Source organism: Diorhabda sublineata, chromosome 4 (assembly GCF_026230105.1).
Source record: "Diorhabda sublineata isolate icDioSubl1.1 chromosome 4, icDioSubl1.1, whole genome shotgun sequence".
NCBI classification, from domain to species: Eukaryota; Metazoa; Arthropoda; class Insecta; order Coleoptera; family Chrysomelidae; genus Diorhabda; species Diorhabda sublineata.
The window spans coordinates 7,702,040-7,721,421 of NC_079477.1; the positions used below are offsets into that span (position 1 = coordinate 7,702,040).

The 19,382-nt window shown below is 33.1% G+C and overlaps 1 protein-coding gene across 1 annotated transcript; it reads left to right on the forward strand.

The window, feature by feature from the left end:
• Window positions 1-6,465: 6,465 nt before the first annotated feature.
• Window positions 6,466-19,175, forward strand: LOC130442754 (barH-like 2 homeobox protein). The gene is made up of 3 exons (XM_056777101.1): window positions 6,466-6,648; window positions 13,840-14,182; window positions 14,262-19,175. The coding sequence occupies exons 1-3, from the start codon at window positions 6,576-6,578 to the stop codon at window positions 14,494-14,496; spliced, it is 651 nt and encodes a 216-aa protein (XP_056633079.1). The 5' UTR covers window positions 6,466-6,575; the 3' UTR covers window positions 14,497-19,175.
• The last annotated feature ends 207 nt before the right edge of the window (window positions 19,176-19,382 follow it).

The following is a 19,382-nucleotide window of genomic DNA, read 5'->3' on the forward strand; positions in this document are numbered from 1 at the left end:
TTACTCTTACTTCTCTACGAATTCCTTCCTGCATTTATATTCTTTATTTCATTCATAAATCAACTAAAATTATTAAATTTTTTTTTCTCGGGAAATCCTACTAATTATATAATATACATTACATGAATTGAGGATACACACACAGATCAACCACATACCTATATATGTAATGATTTTGAGAAAATGTTAATCTATGGCGTAAAAATATAATTAAAAAAGTATATGAATTGTAAAGACTCTTTTTATGTTAAAAAACTTATTTTCTATGACTGATTCTTTTAATCAAATTAAGGATTCACACACAAAAAAATTATTTAATTCCTTAATAATGATGGAACATATTCATGAACCATAAACTATACCCATCACTTTTTTCGATCTTTATATTACTGATTTATTCATTAGTTTCGCTTCCAGTCAATTTCTGTTTGAATTGAAAGGTCCTTAGGACCCTACGCCTATTCATCAACTTATTTACATCTGTATTTACAATCGTCTAAGGGTACGTTACAATGTATCTGTGCAAATTAGTGGGATGTGTAAGTGTAGGAGGGTTAGTTTTGGCCAATTATCCCTTAATTTGTATGTGATTGACACGTGCCTAGGGATAATCTCAGAATGCAGATGGTCAATTTTGGATATCTGAATTAGTTGAATACTTTGCCAAAAGAAATATTAATTTCTCCCTATATTGAGCAAAACGTATATAAATTGTTTGGAAAATATATAAATTAAAATAATTTTTCACAAAATATACAGTTTTATTTACATCCAATCAATAGGAGGAGAATCATAAAAAACTCCAAATTACAAACATAATTTTAAGATCGATTTATTGCAAAAATTCAACTTCTATTCACAACGAATTTTTGTCAATTTAGGAAAATACATATTTCTCATTATAGAAATATTTGAATCGGTTAACATAGTTTTAAGTACTTTCTAAAACTACAGAGGTCGGCATAAGTCAGGCAACAAATTTGCATTGAGAGAAAAAAAATTCAAAATGAATTTATTGAAAGAAATTAAAAGGATTCGAAAAAGGGTTACTGTAAGTGTTCAAATTGATTTCTATCTTGATCAATGCAATTACGACATCGTTTCTCAACGGCGAAGCATGTCAAACTTTTAGCGAAGAGTTTCAAATTCTTCAATTTTAATTCGACGGACGAGAAGCTCGCGTGGTCCTCTTGCAAAATGACGGATGTTTGCGAGTTGTTGGATCGTTGACCATTTGCCTTAGTAAATCTTCGAGCATTTGCAGATAACTTTGTCCCATCACGTGACTCCCAAAAAGTATGGACCCACAAGAACTCTCGCGGGATATCTGCCCACACACACAAAACACACCCCAGACAGGTTTAATTCTTCTTCAGAGAAGACATGATGATTCTGGTCGTTCCAGAACACACAGATATACCGTTCAGCTTAAAGTTTTATTCATCCGACCATAAAATGGATTGCTAGAATTGCAGATCATCCTGATTGCATCTGAGGTAGCACTCGCAAAATTTCAATCTATGATCGACATCATCCTCGTGAAGTTGTGGAGGAGACGTGGACTGAGAGCTTGATAGTGTTAGCATTCGTAAAAAACGATCGGATATTTGAAGTTCTCGAGATAGTCGTACTGCAAATCGGTTGGCTGCTCAACTAACACTAGCGCCACCGTTTCCATATTTTCGTTAGTTGTTACAGATACCGGTTGTCCAGAATGCGGCACGTCGGCAACAAAGCCCGTTTTTAAGAATTTATCGTCCGTCTGCCACACTGTGGAATTATTTGTTAGCGGCGAGTTCGGAAATTGTTGTTGAAATTCGGCAAACATGGTTTTATAATCTTCGTTTGTACGCCAATACGACGTAACAAAAACGCGTGAACTTGGTTATTGGTTATTCATTCTAAAAACGCGTCTACTCGACGAGCACGTGTTATCACGATACAGACACAACTGTCTGAAGCACAAGCATGCTTCATTTTAATCTTTTGTGACAATGTTATCAAGTTAATGAACGTTGCCGGATTCATGCCGATTTTTCGAGAGCTTTGCCTGACTTATGCCTACCTCTATATTATTAACGCTGTATCCTGAAAGATTCAGGTAAAATATCAGTACAAGTCAATATAATAAAAGAAGTATCAAGAATTTGTAATTTAATTTGAAATATAAAGAAACTTATGTGGAAACCTTTTCATTCGTTTATTTTATAAGAACGCTCGACATGTAGCATGACAAATATTGTAGGTGAGGAATTGTTGTTTGATAATATGCAAGACTTCTGCTATTACGTTATGTAGGCCCCTAACCTTCTCTCTTTAGTGAGTAATTGAATGCCAACAACAAAAATCACGAACCCAAAAGAAGGTTGTATTGACCATAGAAGAGGAGAAAGTTAGTAATACAAAATGGCTCCGAGCAATCAGCTGATGTGACCAGATGTGTACCTAGACACAGCCTTTTTCTGTCAAAGATTTTGAACACTTGAACATTTGATATTGTTGTCTGAAGACAAGAGACAAGAAAGCAACGAGTCTTTTAAAGAAAATGGTTTTAGTTATACTTCAAATAATAACTTCTTCCACTTAAAAGCTTGAAGCCAATCATTTTTAGAAATGCTTTAAAAAATGATAATTGTTATATTAGTTTCGGGTAAAACTATCATAAAATGGTACGTTTGTTTCATCTTCTGTTACTATTTTTAAAAAATATGATGTCCATTATTTAACATTACTAATGTTTTCCGCGCGATTCTATAACTATAAAACAATTTTTTTCATATGAAAATGATCATGTCAAATTGAATTTACCGTTTGCGGATCTAGCACCAATAGTTGTCTCAATCGCTTGATAGTTGCATTTTGGATCTTCACTCTCTCATTGTTTCCGAAAGTAACTGAAGAGCAGGGCCCACCTACACGTGCCTTATCTGTAAGCGATATTCGTCCTCTCTAAAACTTTCCATACCAGCGAATCACGGTTACACATGAAGGATTTTCAACACTAAATGTAACCGTTGAGGACTCCGTCATTCACTTAAGTCTACTTTGAAATCATAGTAGAACCAGGGTATTTAAAATACTTCAAGATTTCGTTAAGCATGTGAGTCCCACTAATTTATTTCATATTTGAAGACTCCACTATACCCAACTTTAGTTTCTTCTTCCTCTGTATTAGCCCCAGAGAACATACCACACACACTTGAACTCATGGATACAAAAAGTTCATGACAGTTTACTACAATAAGAAGACGGACAAAACAAAAAAATAAAATAGAACTATGAATTTAAGTTTATGTCTTTTTTATAATTGACAGTTTTCTTATGTTCTTGTTCAAATATATAGGACATTTCTAGAAACTCTATTTTCTTTGTATTTGATTCCGTTTTAAGAATTTTTGAATTTTTATAACTGAATGTACTTATGTTTTTTTGTTATACCATAGTTTGTTATTGCAGTTTTATTTTTTCTATCGTATTGATGACCTATTAATCTATATTCTAAAAACTGACAGGTCGGTCCCATGTAAACATTATATATACGAACATTACAAGGTACTTGATATATAATATGAGATACTTCTTTTGTTTGTGGTATTTTAGATTATAGTTTATTGAAATATTTGGATAATGTATTATGTCCTTTATGGCTTAAATTGATATCATATTTAGTACACGGAAATGAGGCAGTGTCCAAAAAATTGTGGAACAAAAAACCGAATTTTTACACCAAGATACCAAGATGCAAAAGTGATAAGTTGATTGCTACACTTCTAAATTTGAAATTATTTGATGTGAAGTTTACAATTAGCTTGCATATCAAAATCGCGTTTATTTTTCAATATTAATAAAGAGTTTGGAAAAGGAACATAAAAATTAGAAAAAAAAAGATTAACTTTTTCCTAATAAACTATTACAAATATTTATTGAAAATATGTTCTTCTAATAAAAACGTATCTCAACATTCTATTCGTTTTGGGTTTTTCTTGAGGTTAAGGTTATGGTGAAGGTTATTTAAAGAAATATAACGGATAACTGATTAACGTAACTTGTGGCTTGTCCCTTTATAAATAATTCAAATATCTCGTTCGTTGAAGTATACAGTGCTTTTCAGATAAAAGTATCCACCTTTAATAACTTTTGTAATACTTGTATTTAGAAAAAATCCAAAAACACGTCAATTTATATTGGAAGGGGCAAGCATTATGGCTTATTTAAACTTACTGGAAAAGTCACCCCCTCACCCCTAGCAGCATCCCCTTTATTTTTTTAAATTACTTGTCATATTTTTTATGTAAAATTTGGATAGTCTGAAGTGAAGTGAAGTGGTTAGTTTATGAGATAAACAATTTTTCTTTTAAGAGCACAAATTTTACTTATTATTTACTTTCACCTTATTTGCCTGTACTAGAATGGGTTGTACAACAGTTCAAACTCTTTAATCTTTTTAACTGTGCTATTTATTCTACTTAAAAAATCCAAACAACAAAAAACTCTACTTTTTATTAAAGTTTGACATTGTCAACTAGAATTTGTAGTCACTATTGATAGTGTAATTTGATACATTATTTATTTTGTTTCTCTGAAATGGTTTACTCTTTGCAAGAAAGAATTGAAATTATAGGTTTTTACTACCAAAATAATAATTGTGCAAGAGCTGCTGCTAGAATATTTAACGAATTACATGACGGAAGACATGCAACTCATAAGTATGTAATTCAACTGATGGAGAAATTTATCACAACAGAGTCTGTTTGCTATAAAGTGCATAAGCGAGAGGGACTCGTAAATAACGAAGCAATCCAAGTGGCAATTTTAGGGCAAGTCAGCTTAGAGGCTGAACAACCCCAATCGTTGTCAACAATAAGTAGAGCGATCGGTGTTTCATCTTCTACAGTTTTCCGAGTTCTACATAAATTCAAGTACCACCCATACAAAGTTAAGTTGGTGCACGAGTTGAATGAAGATGATTTTGATCGTCGTCTAGAGTTTTGCGAATCAATGACGCAAATTAACAATAACAATCCACAATTGTTAAACAATATTTGCCTTTCTGATGAATGCTCATGGTCATTAAATGGCTTAGTAAGTAGGCATAATTGTAGATATTGGGCTAAAAGTGATCCACATATTATGCGTGAATTCCATACACAACATCCCCAAAAGTTTGGTGTGGTATCCTAGGTGACCACATTGTCGGACCTTTCTTCATCAACGGAAATTTAAATGGTGAATCATATCTTGAGTTACTCAGGGAAGGGGTTGACCCACGTATTACAACAATAATAGAAAATGATGATAACCTTTCCGAAGATTTACTGGTATTTCAACAAAACGGATCTCCCCCACACTATGCTATGCCTGTCCGACAATTTTTAAACGAAACATTCCCCGCTCGTTGGATAGGTAGAAGGGGGCAGATGATGGAGTGGCCACCTAGGTCACCGGATTTAACACCCCTAGACTTCTTTTTATGGGGGTATTTAAAAACAAAAGTTTATGCTACCCAACCAGAATCTCTGGATGATTTCCGAGAGAGGATAGAAAATGAATGTCGACAATTAAATCCAGCCTTATTAAGCAATGTCAGAGAGGCATTTCAAAATAGATTATACCATTGTATGGAAGTGAATGGTACTCATTTTGAACACTTATTGTAACTTCATAATAAATAGCACAGTTAAAAAGATTAAAGAGTTTGAACTGTTGTACAACCCATTTTAGTACAGGCAAATAAGGTGAAAGTAAATAATAAGTAAAATTTGTGCTCTTAAAAGAAAAATTGTTTATCTCATAAACTAACCACTTTAACCTACAAGTATTATACATTTTTGAAATCAGCTCAAAGAGGAGTATCCAAATTTTACATAAAAAATGTGAAAAGTAATTTAAAAAAATAAAGGGGATGCTGCTAGGGGTGAGGGGGTGGCTTTTCCAGTAAGTTTAAATAAGCCATAATGCTTGCCCCTTCCAACATAAATTGACGTGTTTTTGGATTTTTTCTAAATACCAGTATTACAAAAGTTATTAAAGGTGGATACTTTTATCTGAAAAGCACTGTATAAACAGTTTAGTAGAAATAAATACAGAATAACAAATCAAGGACTATGAATCCGGCTAGACTGCCAAATTTCTGGCTTAGTAATCCAAAGGATAGTCATGGTTTCGCACGACCCCAATTTAAGACTGATTTATTCTAGAATAACTCAAAAGAGAAGTGATTACAAAATCAAAGTAATCTGTTTTTACAAACCATTTTTCGGCAATTTTCGGATGTCAAAAGAAATTACTTTATATGTATATCCCAATGCCCTTTTATAAAGCGTGTGTGGGTGGCGCTTAACAACATAGTAGGAGGAGTTTACGGAAAAGAGGGTTGAACTATGCAAGGGATGCTGCGGTTTCGGCAAGTTATATCTTTAACTTTCCTGATTTATGTTTAATGTCATCAGTTATCTTTAGAGAACCGTTTATCTCAAAGAAATATATAGATATAATAGATTAAAATCCGATTGGTTTGAAGTTTGGTTTTCGGTTAAGCTGTGATTAGTTGGTATGTGAATTATTTTAATTTTGAAATGCAGGAGCACAAATCGTTCTTAATAAAAGACTTACTAGGAGATGTTATAAACAATGTGAATACAAATGGAAGTAAGTTATGGTTTTAATACAATTTATTGTATAACTGACGCAAAAGCTACATTTTCAAATTACTGTAAAAAGTTTTATATGATGGTAACCTGTTAAAATATTAAGATTCATTACAATGACATTCAATTGAAAATAATAATAATTTTGAACAATTTTTGATATTTTTTACGATTTAGAAGATTCTCGTTTCTTGTAATATCTCATTTGAAAGATTTTTTTATTATGTATTCAGTAATAACATAGTTGGGCAATTATAAATTCTATGGACTGAACTAAAATTCATTTGCTAACGTAAATGTCCTAATAGCTGAGGTTTCAGCAAAGAATCGTGTATTTAGCATCATAATTTTATTATTATTTTCAAAGAATTTTTGTCCAAATCTAAGCTCCAGTGATAATAAATTATAATAGTTAATTAATTTTTAATAAAATTTTAAATGAATAAATACCATTTGCACCAGAAGCTGACTGGGCCTGTCCCAGTATTGGATATTCGTTGTCCCAGTAGCTGATACTTACGTTCTGTGTCATAAATTATACCCAATATAGGTAATTTAACCCTGGAGTACTAAACCTCAATTTAGGTACCTTATTACTAAACCTTCGTCATTGTGACTAACAGTATTTAATATTCAATTAAGAGAGTTGTGAAGGAAACAAGAAGAACAAATAATTATCCATTTAACATTTTTATTTATGGGATATTAAAAACATGCACATTTTGTGCCGAATATTGCAAAAGTAAATATGTAAATAAATGCTTACACAGACTGTTACATATAAAAATCAAATAAAAATGGCTTAGAGAACACAAAAATTATATGAAAGTCAATATCTTTTTCAATTCACATTTACTTTCTTTCTTCGAAACAATTTTTACACAATATCACTTGATGTTGTCCTAAGGAAAAACTCCTACAAGACGTTTTTGTCATTCTTCGGAGTTTGTAGGCGCATTTAGAGTATATGCGTCGTTTATTCTCTTGTGTTACTGCTGCAGGTGCTACCCGAAGAACTGAAGTTGTAGTTCCAATTGCTGCGTCAATCCTATCCTTGACACTTCGGTGTTGTCCAGGTAGATCCCTTCTTTTTCTCAACCAAACATCAGTCAGTTTGTCCGACAATTTACACATGTAATCAATCCTTGTTAATGGCTACCCTTTCCGCTTATTTTTATAACAATTATGGCAGTATATAATATATGAATTTAATTCTGCTGAATTAATATCTCTATAATGGTGAAACGAAGAGCTACTTCCATAAATGAATTGATAAAAAATAGTTTTCCAGAATGTCGTCACTGTATCCAGTTTGAGAGGCTTGTCTTATGTGGACAATATCAATACTCGCGTTTTTCCAGATCTCACCAAGCTAGACTTCCATTCCATTTCTTTCCGTTTTTACCCTCTAATTCTTCAAGACCTGATTGAAGCATATATTTACTTGAACCTCTCTCTTGTACTTCCGACAGTTCTTATCTTCATCAAGTGATGTTCTTGGAGACTTTCGCTTTCTCTTCTTCACAGAATCTTGTTTTTTTCCTCTCCGATTTCAATTTGCTCGATTATTTTAGCGACTTCCTGAGTTTTAAGCCAATCTGTTCGTCAAAATGACGAACACATTTTACTTGTAATACTAAAGCTTCGTCGAACAGACGATGTAAGTTTTATTTAGACTTACTTGGTTAAAATCCTTAGAGTTCAACGGTCCTTGCTCCTACTTGGTTCAAAGGGCACTGAGTTGGGGAAAGCGCTGCTATAGCCTGAATTTCCTAAATTTACCCACAAAGGTTATACTATGAATTGTGCGGCACAAGTAGTCGAACCGACGAAGATTTAATATTCCAGGGTTAAAAAGTGTTTAAGGTGTATTTTAAAAATAAAATTATGAAGAATAAAAATATATATTTAGATAAGTAACCGGAAATATCGAAAACAAAATATATATTCTCAAAAAAAGGTAGATTGTGTTGAGTAGTTGTTTTGGATTTACAGCCACTCTGCACCGGTAGTTAAGAGATATTTTGTAGAAAACTCTACATTTCATCTTTGAGCGAAATAGGTACGACATTCGCAAAGAAGATGCTCTGCTTTTTACATGGCTTGCTAACAGAATCTGCTATTGTCGTCCTCTGTCATGCCCTTCGTGTCAATATGGTATTTGACGGGGTAATGACTCGTTAAAAGAACGACCACCAGTTTTATGTCATTTCTGGTTATAAGGTAAAGCTCTTTAGACTTCTTAGCCTACATGGTTAGGAATACTTTGGATTGTCTTAGGCCTAGAGGGTTAAGTTTAACAAATACAGAGTAAAAGCCATGAGGGCCCACATTCTTTAGTTTACTGATAATATCTATAACATTTTCTTCAAGTTTATACCACACTCTATCAGGGAGATTTGACCGTTTCCAAACGTTTTCCTTTTATTCATTGCACTGATATACACCTTTCTAAAAATGTTCGTCGTATTCTCCAATAACGTAAACATAAATCTTTAAATAATATGAAAAGATGGCCATCGGGGTGTTTGCATTCTAGCAGCATCACCATTAGCGCTGTCAAGCATAACTTTTCACAGTTCTGACTAAAATTTTAAAAGCATTTTTGCCCTTTGTGGACTGTAACTTTGTCCCCTTTAGAACATAAAAGGAAAGTTGACTTATCCATATTATAGGCTCTTTTGCCATCATTGACAATATCAAAAAGTCCTTCGTTTTTCAAAAATCCTTTGACTTCCTCGAACCTGTTTTTGATCTAATCTTCTTTGATTACTTCTCTTGAATCACGAATATGTAAAATAGTTCTCAAGGTAATTTCAGTATGCCTATTTAGAAAATTTTCGAACCAATGCCTCTCGGGTCAGTCATTTTGAAAAGGATTTAGCTTTTTTGTTACTCTAATCAATAATTGCACACTATCCAAAAGGAAATTCTACTTTTATAACATTTTAGGTTTTACTTGATAATTTCCTATATGCTTGTTCAATAAGGTTGTCTTTGGTACCATGTACATTTTTGCGACGGTTGCTACTCAAATGCCACTACGAACTGTTTCTAATGCTTTTCGCATGTCATATTCAGAGTATCTTCAGATTTTTTATTTGTCCATACTAATAAAAAAAGGAACCCAAATATTAACAATGATTGTGAACCAATCAAACCGTTTTTTATGTTTAAAATGCCTGAAATATGACTTTCCACTGAAGCTGATGTCTCTAAAGGTGACAATGCCAAAAATCAATTAAGGTTGACCTTCTCTAGCGTCAGGTTAATCCACTTATATTGGATAGAATTTAGAGCACGTAAATCAAGCAAATTTTTTTGCCTATATATATATATATATATATATATATATATATATATATATATATATATATATATATATATATCTAACTACAAAATTACTTCCCTTCAACTCATGTCCTAGTGTCTGGCATATAAGTTTTGGGGTGGGCAAAGTTTTCAAAGCTCCTATATCTGACACTCGTTTTCTTGACAAAATAAAATAATTTTGTAGGTAAACTGATGTTCTTGCCATTTATTTGATATTTTAAATACATAACAAGTGCCTAAATAGTTCAAAGTTATAAGAAATTACTTTGGAAATCTTAATACCATGAATTATATACTTATTTCACATTGGAAGAAGTTTCTGGATCAGCGAATACACTCCTGCCTTGACATTAAACACTGTTCCCGTTTTTTTTTTGTATAGACAATTTAGGGAATGCAGTTATACCAAAGGTATTGTAGAAGCTTGAAAAAGATCCTACATTTAAAATAACTATTTAATATTGTTGGCCTCTTATATTTGCGATATATTGGAAAATTTGTCAGCCATTAGGACATTAGAACATTTACGTCACTATTAAGTTGCAATTTCTGGAACCATTGGTGATATTCATACTGAATACACTGTTACACCACCACTACACCAACACTCACAATAACACTGGCTTCAATAACCACGTTATCATCTTCAAAGACTGAAGATAAACTGTTCTTCTTCTTCAGTCTTTGAAGATAATAACTTGGTTATCAAAACATGCATCAGACAGTGTAATTGAGAGTGTTGGTGTAGTGGTGGTGTAAACAGTTTCTTCATTACGGTACTATTGTTAAAGATTATCATAACTAAGCTATTGTAGTTCAATATATTAGGTGACTCAGTATTTAATGAACTTTTTCCTCCTGTCATTTTGACACTGTTTTGTAAAAACGTAAGTAACAATTACCAAAAAGCGATCGATTGCCCTTGACGACAACTACATTTAATTTTTTATTTTTTCAACAACGTCAACCTAATGATAATGTAAAAAATTGAGCAATATTATAGTTTATTTTTATGAGAGAGTAAGAAAGAGTAATAAAACCTAATTTCTAATGCAAAACTTAGTAAGGCCATTTTAAATATAATTACAGAGTAATCTACATAATTCCTAAAATTTTCATAAATGTACCTGAGCTGACACCAGTTTTCATGCTTTAATTGGTCTCTTATAACCATTAGCTGCACAGAACAATAGAAAAAGGTTAGGACTGATTCAAAGCCCTGTGTATTAAAGATTATATAGCCATATCATGAGATCTATGAGTATCTATTTGCCAATAAAAGTTAGAAATTTTTGTTTTATTCTTAGCCCAAGAATCTCTTCTCGACCAATTTCACCGAAAATACGATTTTAGGTTTTTCCATATAGTTTTTCCAAGTTGTTATTCTATTTACTATGCTTATGTTCATTGAAATGGTGTTTCCTCAAATGGAGTTACAAATCGTTATCTGAATCAATTAATGCCCTAATGAGCATTGTATCTATTCCTCACCTTTAGTTCTATTACAATAAAATTCGTCGCAGTTAGGTAGTAGTTTCCTTTTTTAACATTTGTTTACCGTATTTTACCTGTTAAAATGGCAGTTTTCCTCTTTTCCAGTGTTTTGCCCTGGGCCTGCTGTGAAAATCGGTCCGACTTCTTTATGACTTAGGATCTTTAACAGAGTATGTTCGTGATTTCGAATTAAATTTCATTTATTTTCTCATCCTCGTTTGCTCCAAGAACTTGGTTTTCATTGTATATGTTAATTTCTTTGTCCATCTGGCTTTCTTCGTTGACTTACTCTATCAATTTCATTTCCTTCGTGATTTGTGAGTGCAGTTTTGTCCGCATGAAACTAGAAAGTTACTACCATTGAAAATACTTCAAATGTAAAAAGAGATATAATGCTAAATATTTTTGCAAAAACGTTGAATCGTGTTTGATACCAGAGACATGTTAGGAGTCACTATTGAGGTAATTTATTTGAACCTAGGTTGAAAATGAAGAACATAGGAGAAGGAGAGCAAGAGGAAGCAGAAGTATTATATATTTCTTTTTCTTTCAACTCACACCGCTATTATCATTTTCAATTATCGCCAATATCTTTTATTATTCAATAGTTTCAAATTACACACAATCACACCAGAATCGTGTAATAGGCCTAGCGGAGAAACCACGTTAAACGCGTTATTTACACAACTTCAAAGGTGGCGTCGAAACGTAGGCATACAGAGTGGCACAATAAGGCCGGTCGAAGGTCGAAGACGAACATGGAGAAAATAATAAAGGTAGAGAAAACGTGGAGTGGAAGCTAGTTCAACGTCCGAACGAGGAAGAAAGAACATCGGCATACCCCTCTCTATTTCTCTCTCCTCTATTCTGATTGGATTGAAATGATATCGAGGTTTCATGTGGTAGGAATGACAAAAGAGAAAAATAACAAGTTTTGATTTCATTGACGAGTAGAGAGAGATACAGAGTGGTAAACCGATACTCTTTCTCTCTCGTCCAATAGTACAATTTCATTTATATACCACTCTCTCTATCTCTAATATTTTCTCTAAGAGACGAAGACCGCTCAGGACGCTCGTCAAAATAGCAAAATGGATATGCGATGGGAAAAGTGGCTAAATTCTTAAAATTAATGTTGGATAAATTGTCCCTCAACTTTTTCGTCTTCGGCTCAAGATATCGCTGAAAGTATAACATTTGGAGACCTTGGACAGCATTAGATTCGTAACTACGAGGTCGCGAATTGATGTAAGATGGTTGTATTTCGAAGAATATTGACAAGTTCTACCATTTCGTTCATTAAATCAAGGCCTCGACGCATGACTTTCAGTGCATACCCTGTATTATGAAGATAGTTTAAATAGTAATATCTTAAACGAACATTAAATCGCAAAAAACCTGTTTTTGGGATTTTTACTCAGGTATTCAGGATCCTACTAATAGTGTCATCTTACTGATCTGGGTGTCAATTCCAGTACTCTCACCCCTATTATTTGGTTTAAGGTAGTAATAAAGTTTGTTCATAACTCAAAAGAAGTTGAATAATTAATATATGAATCGATGAAAATAGATAAAAATAATTAATTTATACATAAAATAATAAACATCTCAATAAAGTTTCGATATTTAGAGTGATCCAATTAACAATTTTCACAATGTTTAACAATCCGTTTTGAATCGATGTCAACATTAGAAATATCAGTCTTTCAGTCTCTTACAAAGTTTAAGTCTACAATGTATCATTAGAACAAATGATTATTGAATAATCATACCTTTATCAAATTATAAAATCGTGTAGCTCTTAACGAAAAACGGAGCTTTTCAAACAACCGGTATATACAAGTTTTTGGAAATTTGTGAGAATAAAATTTTTCATATTATGAACTTTTCCAAGATGATTCTCTCCCCTTAAGTCATAATTAAGCCAGCAGTCAACTCTTCACTATACCCCTGTTCCTCAACTCCTGATTTACGAGCTGAGATTCTCCAATTAGAGACTCAATGCGTTTTTGAGCAGTTTACCTCTCGCTTTAATGAATGAACCACCGCTTTGTGTTCAAGAGATTGAATGGCCTTAGGCCGATGCTCATCGCTATGTTTTTGTTTTGAAGTGATAAAAGTCTGGTTGATTCAGACGACTTATTCTTTTATGTGTTTTGTGTTTGGTGGACTACGCCAGAGGGTTTAAAGTTACAGCGACATCTTAAAAAATCGTCATTTGTACGATTATCTTCTCAAACTTCGTTAGTATGAAATGTAGTTATTTTAAATAAAGTTGAACAAAATACAAGTGTATTAATTCTCATCTGCAATTTATGTTTTTCATTATTATAACTCCAATTTGATTTATTCCTTTCATTATCAGATCACCCGCACGACTCTGATCAAGATTCCGAGACATTGTCTCATGATGCCGATATAGATATCGAGGTCGAAACGCCCCCTTCTTCAACATCTACCAACGAGGCCTTACCTTCAAAAGGAATCTATTTCCTGAGCGAAAGCGATGTTACTCAAACAGGAGCAGCTGAAAGCTCCAAAGGTAGAAAACCAAGAAGAAGAAGAACAGCTTTTACACATGCTCAGTTAGCGTATTTAGAGAGGAAGTTTCGGTGTCAGAAGTATCTCTCTGTAGCTGATAGAAGTGACGTTGCAGATACTCTGAATTTGAGTGAGACCCAAGTGAAAACATGGTATCAGAATAGAAGGTAAAGTATGAATTATTTAAATTGTTATGAAAATTGTTAATTATATATAATAAGATAAAAATACAGTACAAATTTATAGGACAAAGTGGAAACGACAAAATCAGTTGAGATTAGAACAACTCCGACATCAAGCTTCCGTAGAAAAAGAGCTTCTCAATACTGCTGCAATCCGTAAAGATAATGGAGAATCTCCTAGATGTTGTCCTCCTACAGGCATTCCAAGATATACAACTCAATCACCTTGTAGTTTTCTGAGCACTGCAGCTGCAGCTATTTTTCATAATGTCACGTATGTACATGGGTGTCAACTGTAGATACTTCAATTGTTTAAAACCACCATTTGTTTCTGAGGTACAGCAAGACTGTAGTTAGTTTGAGGGTAGCTTCTGTTTAGAATATTGAAAATTTTGTTCTGTTTTTATTTCGTAGCTTATGGAAAACTCTTTTTTATTAATATTGCTTAGTGCAAAACCTAATTTGCAATCATCAGCATTCAGTCATATACGAATTTGTTAAACAAAGAAGAAAAGTACCTTCATTTTTTATAATATCGAAAATTGTTCTGAAGATATTTTTTTCTGATTGTGAAATAGAAAAAGTCTATTTATTGAGACTATATTACGGTTATCGAACTTTTAGTTACCAGGGGGCTAATCAAACTTTAGTATAACAAAATGAGCAGTCAGAATGGAACCGTATAACATATTTCACTCAAAGATACTCATTGAGTATTATATTAAAAGAGCTTCAATGTTACTGGTTTGGTATACTACTTCATTTTACAGTCGAGGAATCGATGTCAGTAGAGGCTCGGTGTTGTGGTGTTGTGCAATGTTTACAGATATCTTACTTTGTACAGATGCTGAAATGATAGTCGGTATGGTTGCCACACTCGAAAATCAGTCATCAAGTATACTTGCTTCATAGGTAACACTTTCAGTAACTTAACCATGTTGATAGGTTATTCATTAAATTAAAATATACTTCAGGACATGCACAGATTTAAATCTAATTCAGCCGAAAAATTCATAATATTGAGAGATATGGATTAATGGAAATATGGCTCTCATCATATCCGTAGAGAACCCATTCAAATGCCCCACAAATATAATTAATATTTTTTGACAATATAGGTACACTTATTCTTCTGAAAATTTGCAGTTACTCACAACATTATTTTTTATCGTAATATTTAGTAATGGCCGTTTTTAATTTTTTTAATATCTCTTAATATATATCAAGTTAAATTTCCACGCTGCATAAAATCACACAACCTCTATTTAGTACTTTGTTACTCATCTCAAATCCTTCTAAAGAGCTGGACATTTCGGAATATTGTGGAAAAAAGATTTTACTCGGGTCCTAGCCCAGGGTAATGAAGGTCATTGAAAGAGCGCGCAGGGAACGTTGTGTATCCCAGATGAATAATAATACTACAACAGTGTCAATCCGAAGATAGGTGGATTATTCAACTAATTGACTTTATTTTTTTTCCTGCTGTGTATAGGCATCATTGCCTGTTTTTCTTCACGTCATTGCCTCTGCTCAGTTACCTGGGAGGTTGTCACTCCATCTTTTCCTAGGTCTTCCAATGCTTCTTTGTCCTGCTGGTGATTTGTCCCTTGATATTTTCACAATTCGTTCTTCCGTCATGCGGTCAATGTGCTCATTCCATTTTATCTTTCTATCCAGTACCCAGTCATTGATATTATCTATCCCGCATATTCGTCTTATGTTTTCACTCCTTTCTCTATCCAGTAGTGTTCTTCCCGCCATTCTTCGAACTATTTTCATTTCTGTAGTCTCCAATATCCGTTTCGTTTTAGAGGTCTCAGGTCGGGTCTCTGCTGCATAGGATAATATAGGTCTGATTGCGGTCTTGTAAATGCGGGCTTTTGCTTCAGTTCGAATGTATTTGTCATTTAGGTATGCTGCTGCTCTTGAGGCTCTTGTAGCTTGGTTTCTTACTTCCGTCTCCACGTCCCCGTGTCCAGATATTTCGATTCCCAAATATTTAAATTTCATTTCCTGGTGTATTATTTTGTTATCCACCACAAGCTTACATCTGATCGGTGTCTTGGAAGTAACCATTGATTTTGTCTTTGCCGCTGATATTATCATATTGAATTTTTTTGCTGTTTTGTTAAATTGGTACAGTAGCCTTTGCAGATCGTCCTCGTTCTCCGCCAACAGTACCGCATCGTCTGCATAGCACAGACTTTAGTTAACGCAGAAATCACAGGTAATAGAACATGTTGTTAAGATTATTATAATTATGATTATTAGCTACCTCTGATCATTGCAGTGATTATCAATGCTTTCATGAAAACAGTGTATGTCCACTGTAAGTTCAGTAAAGTAAAGTCTCAGGCTCGATTCCAGTGATTCGATTTCTCGTTTTTAATTTGCTCAAGAACAAAAAGCACTTCTAAACGGTGATAACGTTTACAGAAAGTACGTTCTTCAGAAATAAAAAATTCCAAAAATTTTTACTCTGGTACATTGGATCTATCTGACAATCATGAATGTCCATTTGAATATCACAGAGCAGCTTCGTCTTCTTCCGTTGAGCTACAACTTACTGCGGGACTTGACCTTAGTTTTTCTCCCCAGTTATTCATATACAAATATGCCCCCTTGCAATTACGTATCTTTAAAAGACTGATTGCGACTTCTTCCTGTCAGCTTTCCGAGGTCTTCCAATTGTCCTACGCTCTTCTTCTCGGGTTTTCTATTCATACTTTATGGTCTGCCCATCGCAATATCTGTACTCTGATAAACTCCGATATGTAGATCGTTGTATTTTTGATATAACTCATGATTATATCTTAATCTCTATGCTGCATTTTCACATGTAGGACTGTATATTTCCCTCTATATCTTTCTTTTAAAGGTATTTATGAAATCTGCTATTTTTGAGCCACGTTTCACAACCGTTATTATAAGTCATATAATGCTCTTGTATATTTTGACTTTATTGTTTATACCACGATATCTAAATATGTGCATGGATGATTCTTCTTCTGATCTCAGTGTTTTCATTTTCATCCTTGGTAATTTGTACAATCCGATAAGTGAAATCTGTTACTCCTTACAGATTTTCAACTTATATTGTAACATTATGGAGAATTCTGAAAATACAGGGTTTGGTTAATACATTTATCCTAGTCCCAACTTCTCACCTTCATGGTTCAGTTCTTTTTAAATGTCTTTAACCTTTGGTAGTAATCTCCCTGTTGTATTGGTATCACCTGCGTATGCTGTTATTTACGATGATCTATAATTAGTTTTAATTTCTTTATGATGAATTATATAACTATATTGAATAGTATGGGTGCTAGACCATAACCGTATTTACATAAGCTACTGTCTTTGTCAGTGTGGCTTTCACTAGTATCAACTTACATGGTATTCCGGCAGGTTACTTTACTGATTTCAATATTCACGAATTTTGGTTTTAGGTAGCCTAATATGATCATTATAAGGTTGTTACTTTGAAAATTAAACCAGTAAGAAGGATAAACGTTCATTTTTAATAACAATCGGGCTGGAACACACTATATGCTATTTATTATATTGCCATATTATTAAATTCAAGTTATATTGTATTCAAACTTTTGATTTTATGTTAGTTTGTCATTTTCTTTCTTATTTCTTAATTTGCTAGATTTTCTAAGGATATTATTCCGTTTTTTAAAAATATAAGTATATATTGACAAGATGTTAGTTTGTATCCTTAACAATTTTTTAACTTGTTATAGTTGGGATAATAGCCTTTAATAACTTATGTTTATTCTATTATAAATGTAAGCTTCTGTTTTTCTCTGATAAAATTTGTTCTTCCCGTATTTCCCGTTACTTTTTTTACTTATAATTCCTCCATACAAAAGGGATCCAGAGAGTAATGTCACTTTCTTAAATTAGTTTCAAGCCCATAAGTTCGTAACAATTTGTTATTCTGATTGAATAATCAAATCACCTTCCTTATAAACAACATTTTGCCATCTAGAGTACAAAGTTTCAAAGTCCGAACAATCAAAATCAATTGATTTTTGAGTAAAATATCTCAAGATGTATTTTTGATATCATCCGAATTTTCAAATTTTTTGCCTTTTATAAAAAGCTGTAGCGGTCAGAATCGATAAAAATCCGAGTTTGGAATATCGGGAGTGAAGCAGTACCTCAGCATTCAATTTATTAATTTTTTCCAGGGTTCGTCTTTTTCAGTATGGTCTTACAATGCCGTAACAGAACAACGACTTTTCACTATCTATTGAATATTTTTTCTATTGAATATTGTTTCACTCGATAAAGACATGCCAGGTTTCAGTACTTCAAAATGAACAATTCTGTGTATACTTCACCAAACACATGAAGCGCCTTTTTGGAATGTAAGCCCAGCTTTTGAGAGATCCAATCCGTTTTGGATTATTATGTAAAATCCATTTTCCATTTACAATGATCAACATCAAAAAACGGTTCTGTATGGTGACGTTGTAGCAATACCTTGTATATGTTGGATTGCTGGCTTTTGGTGGGCTCAAAAACGTGCAACTGTTCGGTTACTACTTTTACGAAACTGACAAAGCACCTAATGTCGCATATGCTCTTGTAGTATTTGAAATAAACAAAACACAATAACCTTAAAATGCCTTTGACACGACTTGGATGTACACAATAAGGTGTACAAATATGGACATGCGCAGAAATGACATTACTTTCCAGTCCTTGTAATATATTAGTTAAAATTTTTAAACAGTTTACTTTTTAACTATATCACAAGATAAATATAGCACTGTACTAATATGTTTATTGCTTGAACAGAAGTAAAAAATTGCGTCCAGTGGTCATGTACAATCAAAATTTCGTTCCCACTCGAGGGCGGTATCTCTGACCGACCATGTACGTAATTATAGATTATTTATATAGATTTGTAGCGATATGTACCTGTTATCCTTGTAAATATTTTTTAATAAAAATAACGAAATAACAATTTGTTTTTTTTTGTCGAAATTCATTTGCAAAATCTATCATTGTCTATCATTTCAACATTTGATTTTCGTATTCAGAAACTTTAAAACAATTATTTATTTTATATATGAAGCTCCACCTAACTAGAAATATTGTTCTGAAGTAACCGAAAACAGCTTTCATTCTGGTTTTGATTAGTGTTGGTGTTAATGCTTCTTTAGTCATAAAT

Coding starts and splice junctions, on each gene's coding strand:
- LOC130442754 (XM_056777101.1), top strand. CDS start 6,576: ATGCAGGAGCACAAATCGTTCTTAATAAAAGACTTACTAGGAGATGTT. Junction 6,649..13,839: donor CAATGTGAATACAAATGGAA/GTAAGTTATGGT, acceptor TTTCATTATCAG/ATCACCCGCACGACTCTGAT. Junction 14,183..14,261: donor ACATGGTATCAGAATAGAAG/GTAAAGTATGAA, acceptor ACAAATTTATAG/GACAAAGTGGAAACGACAAA.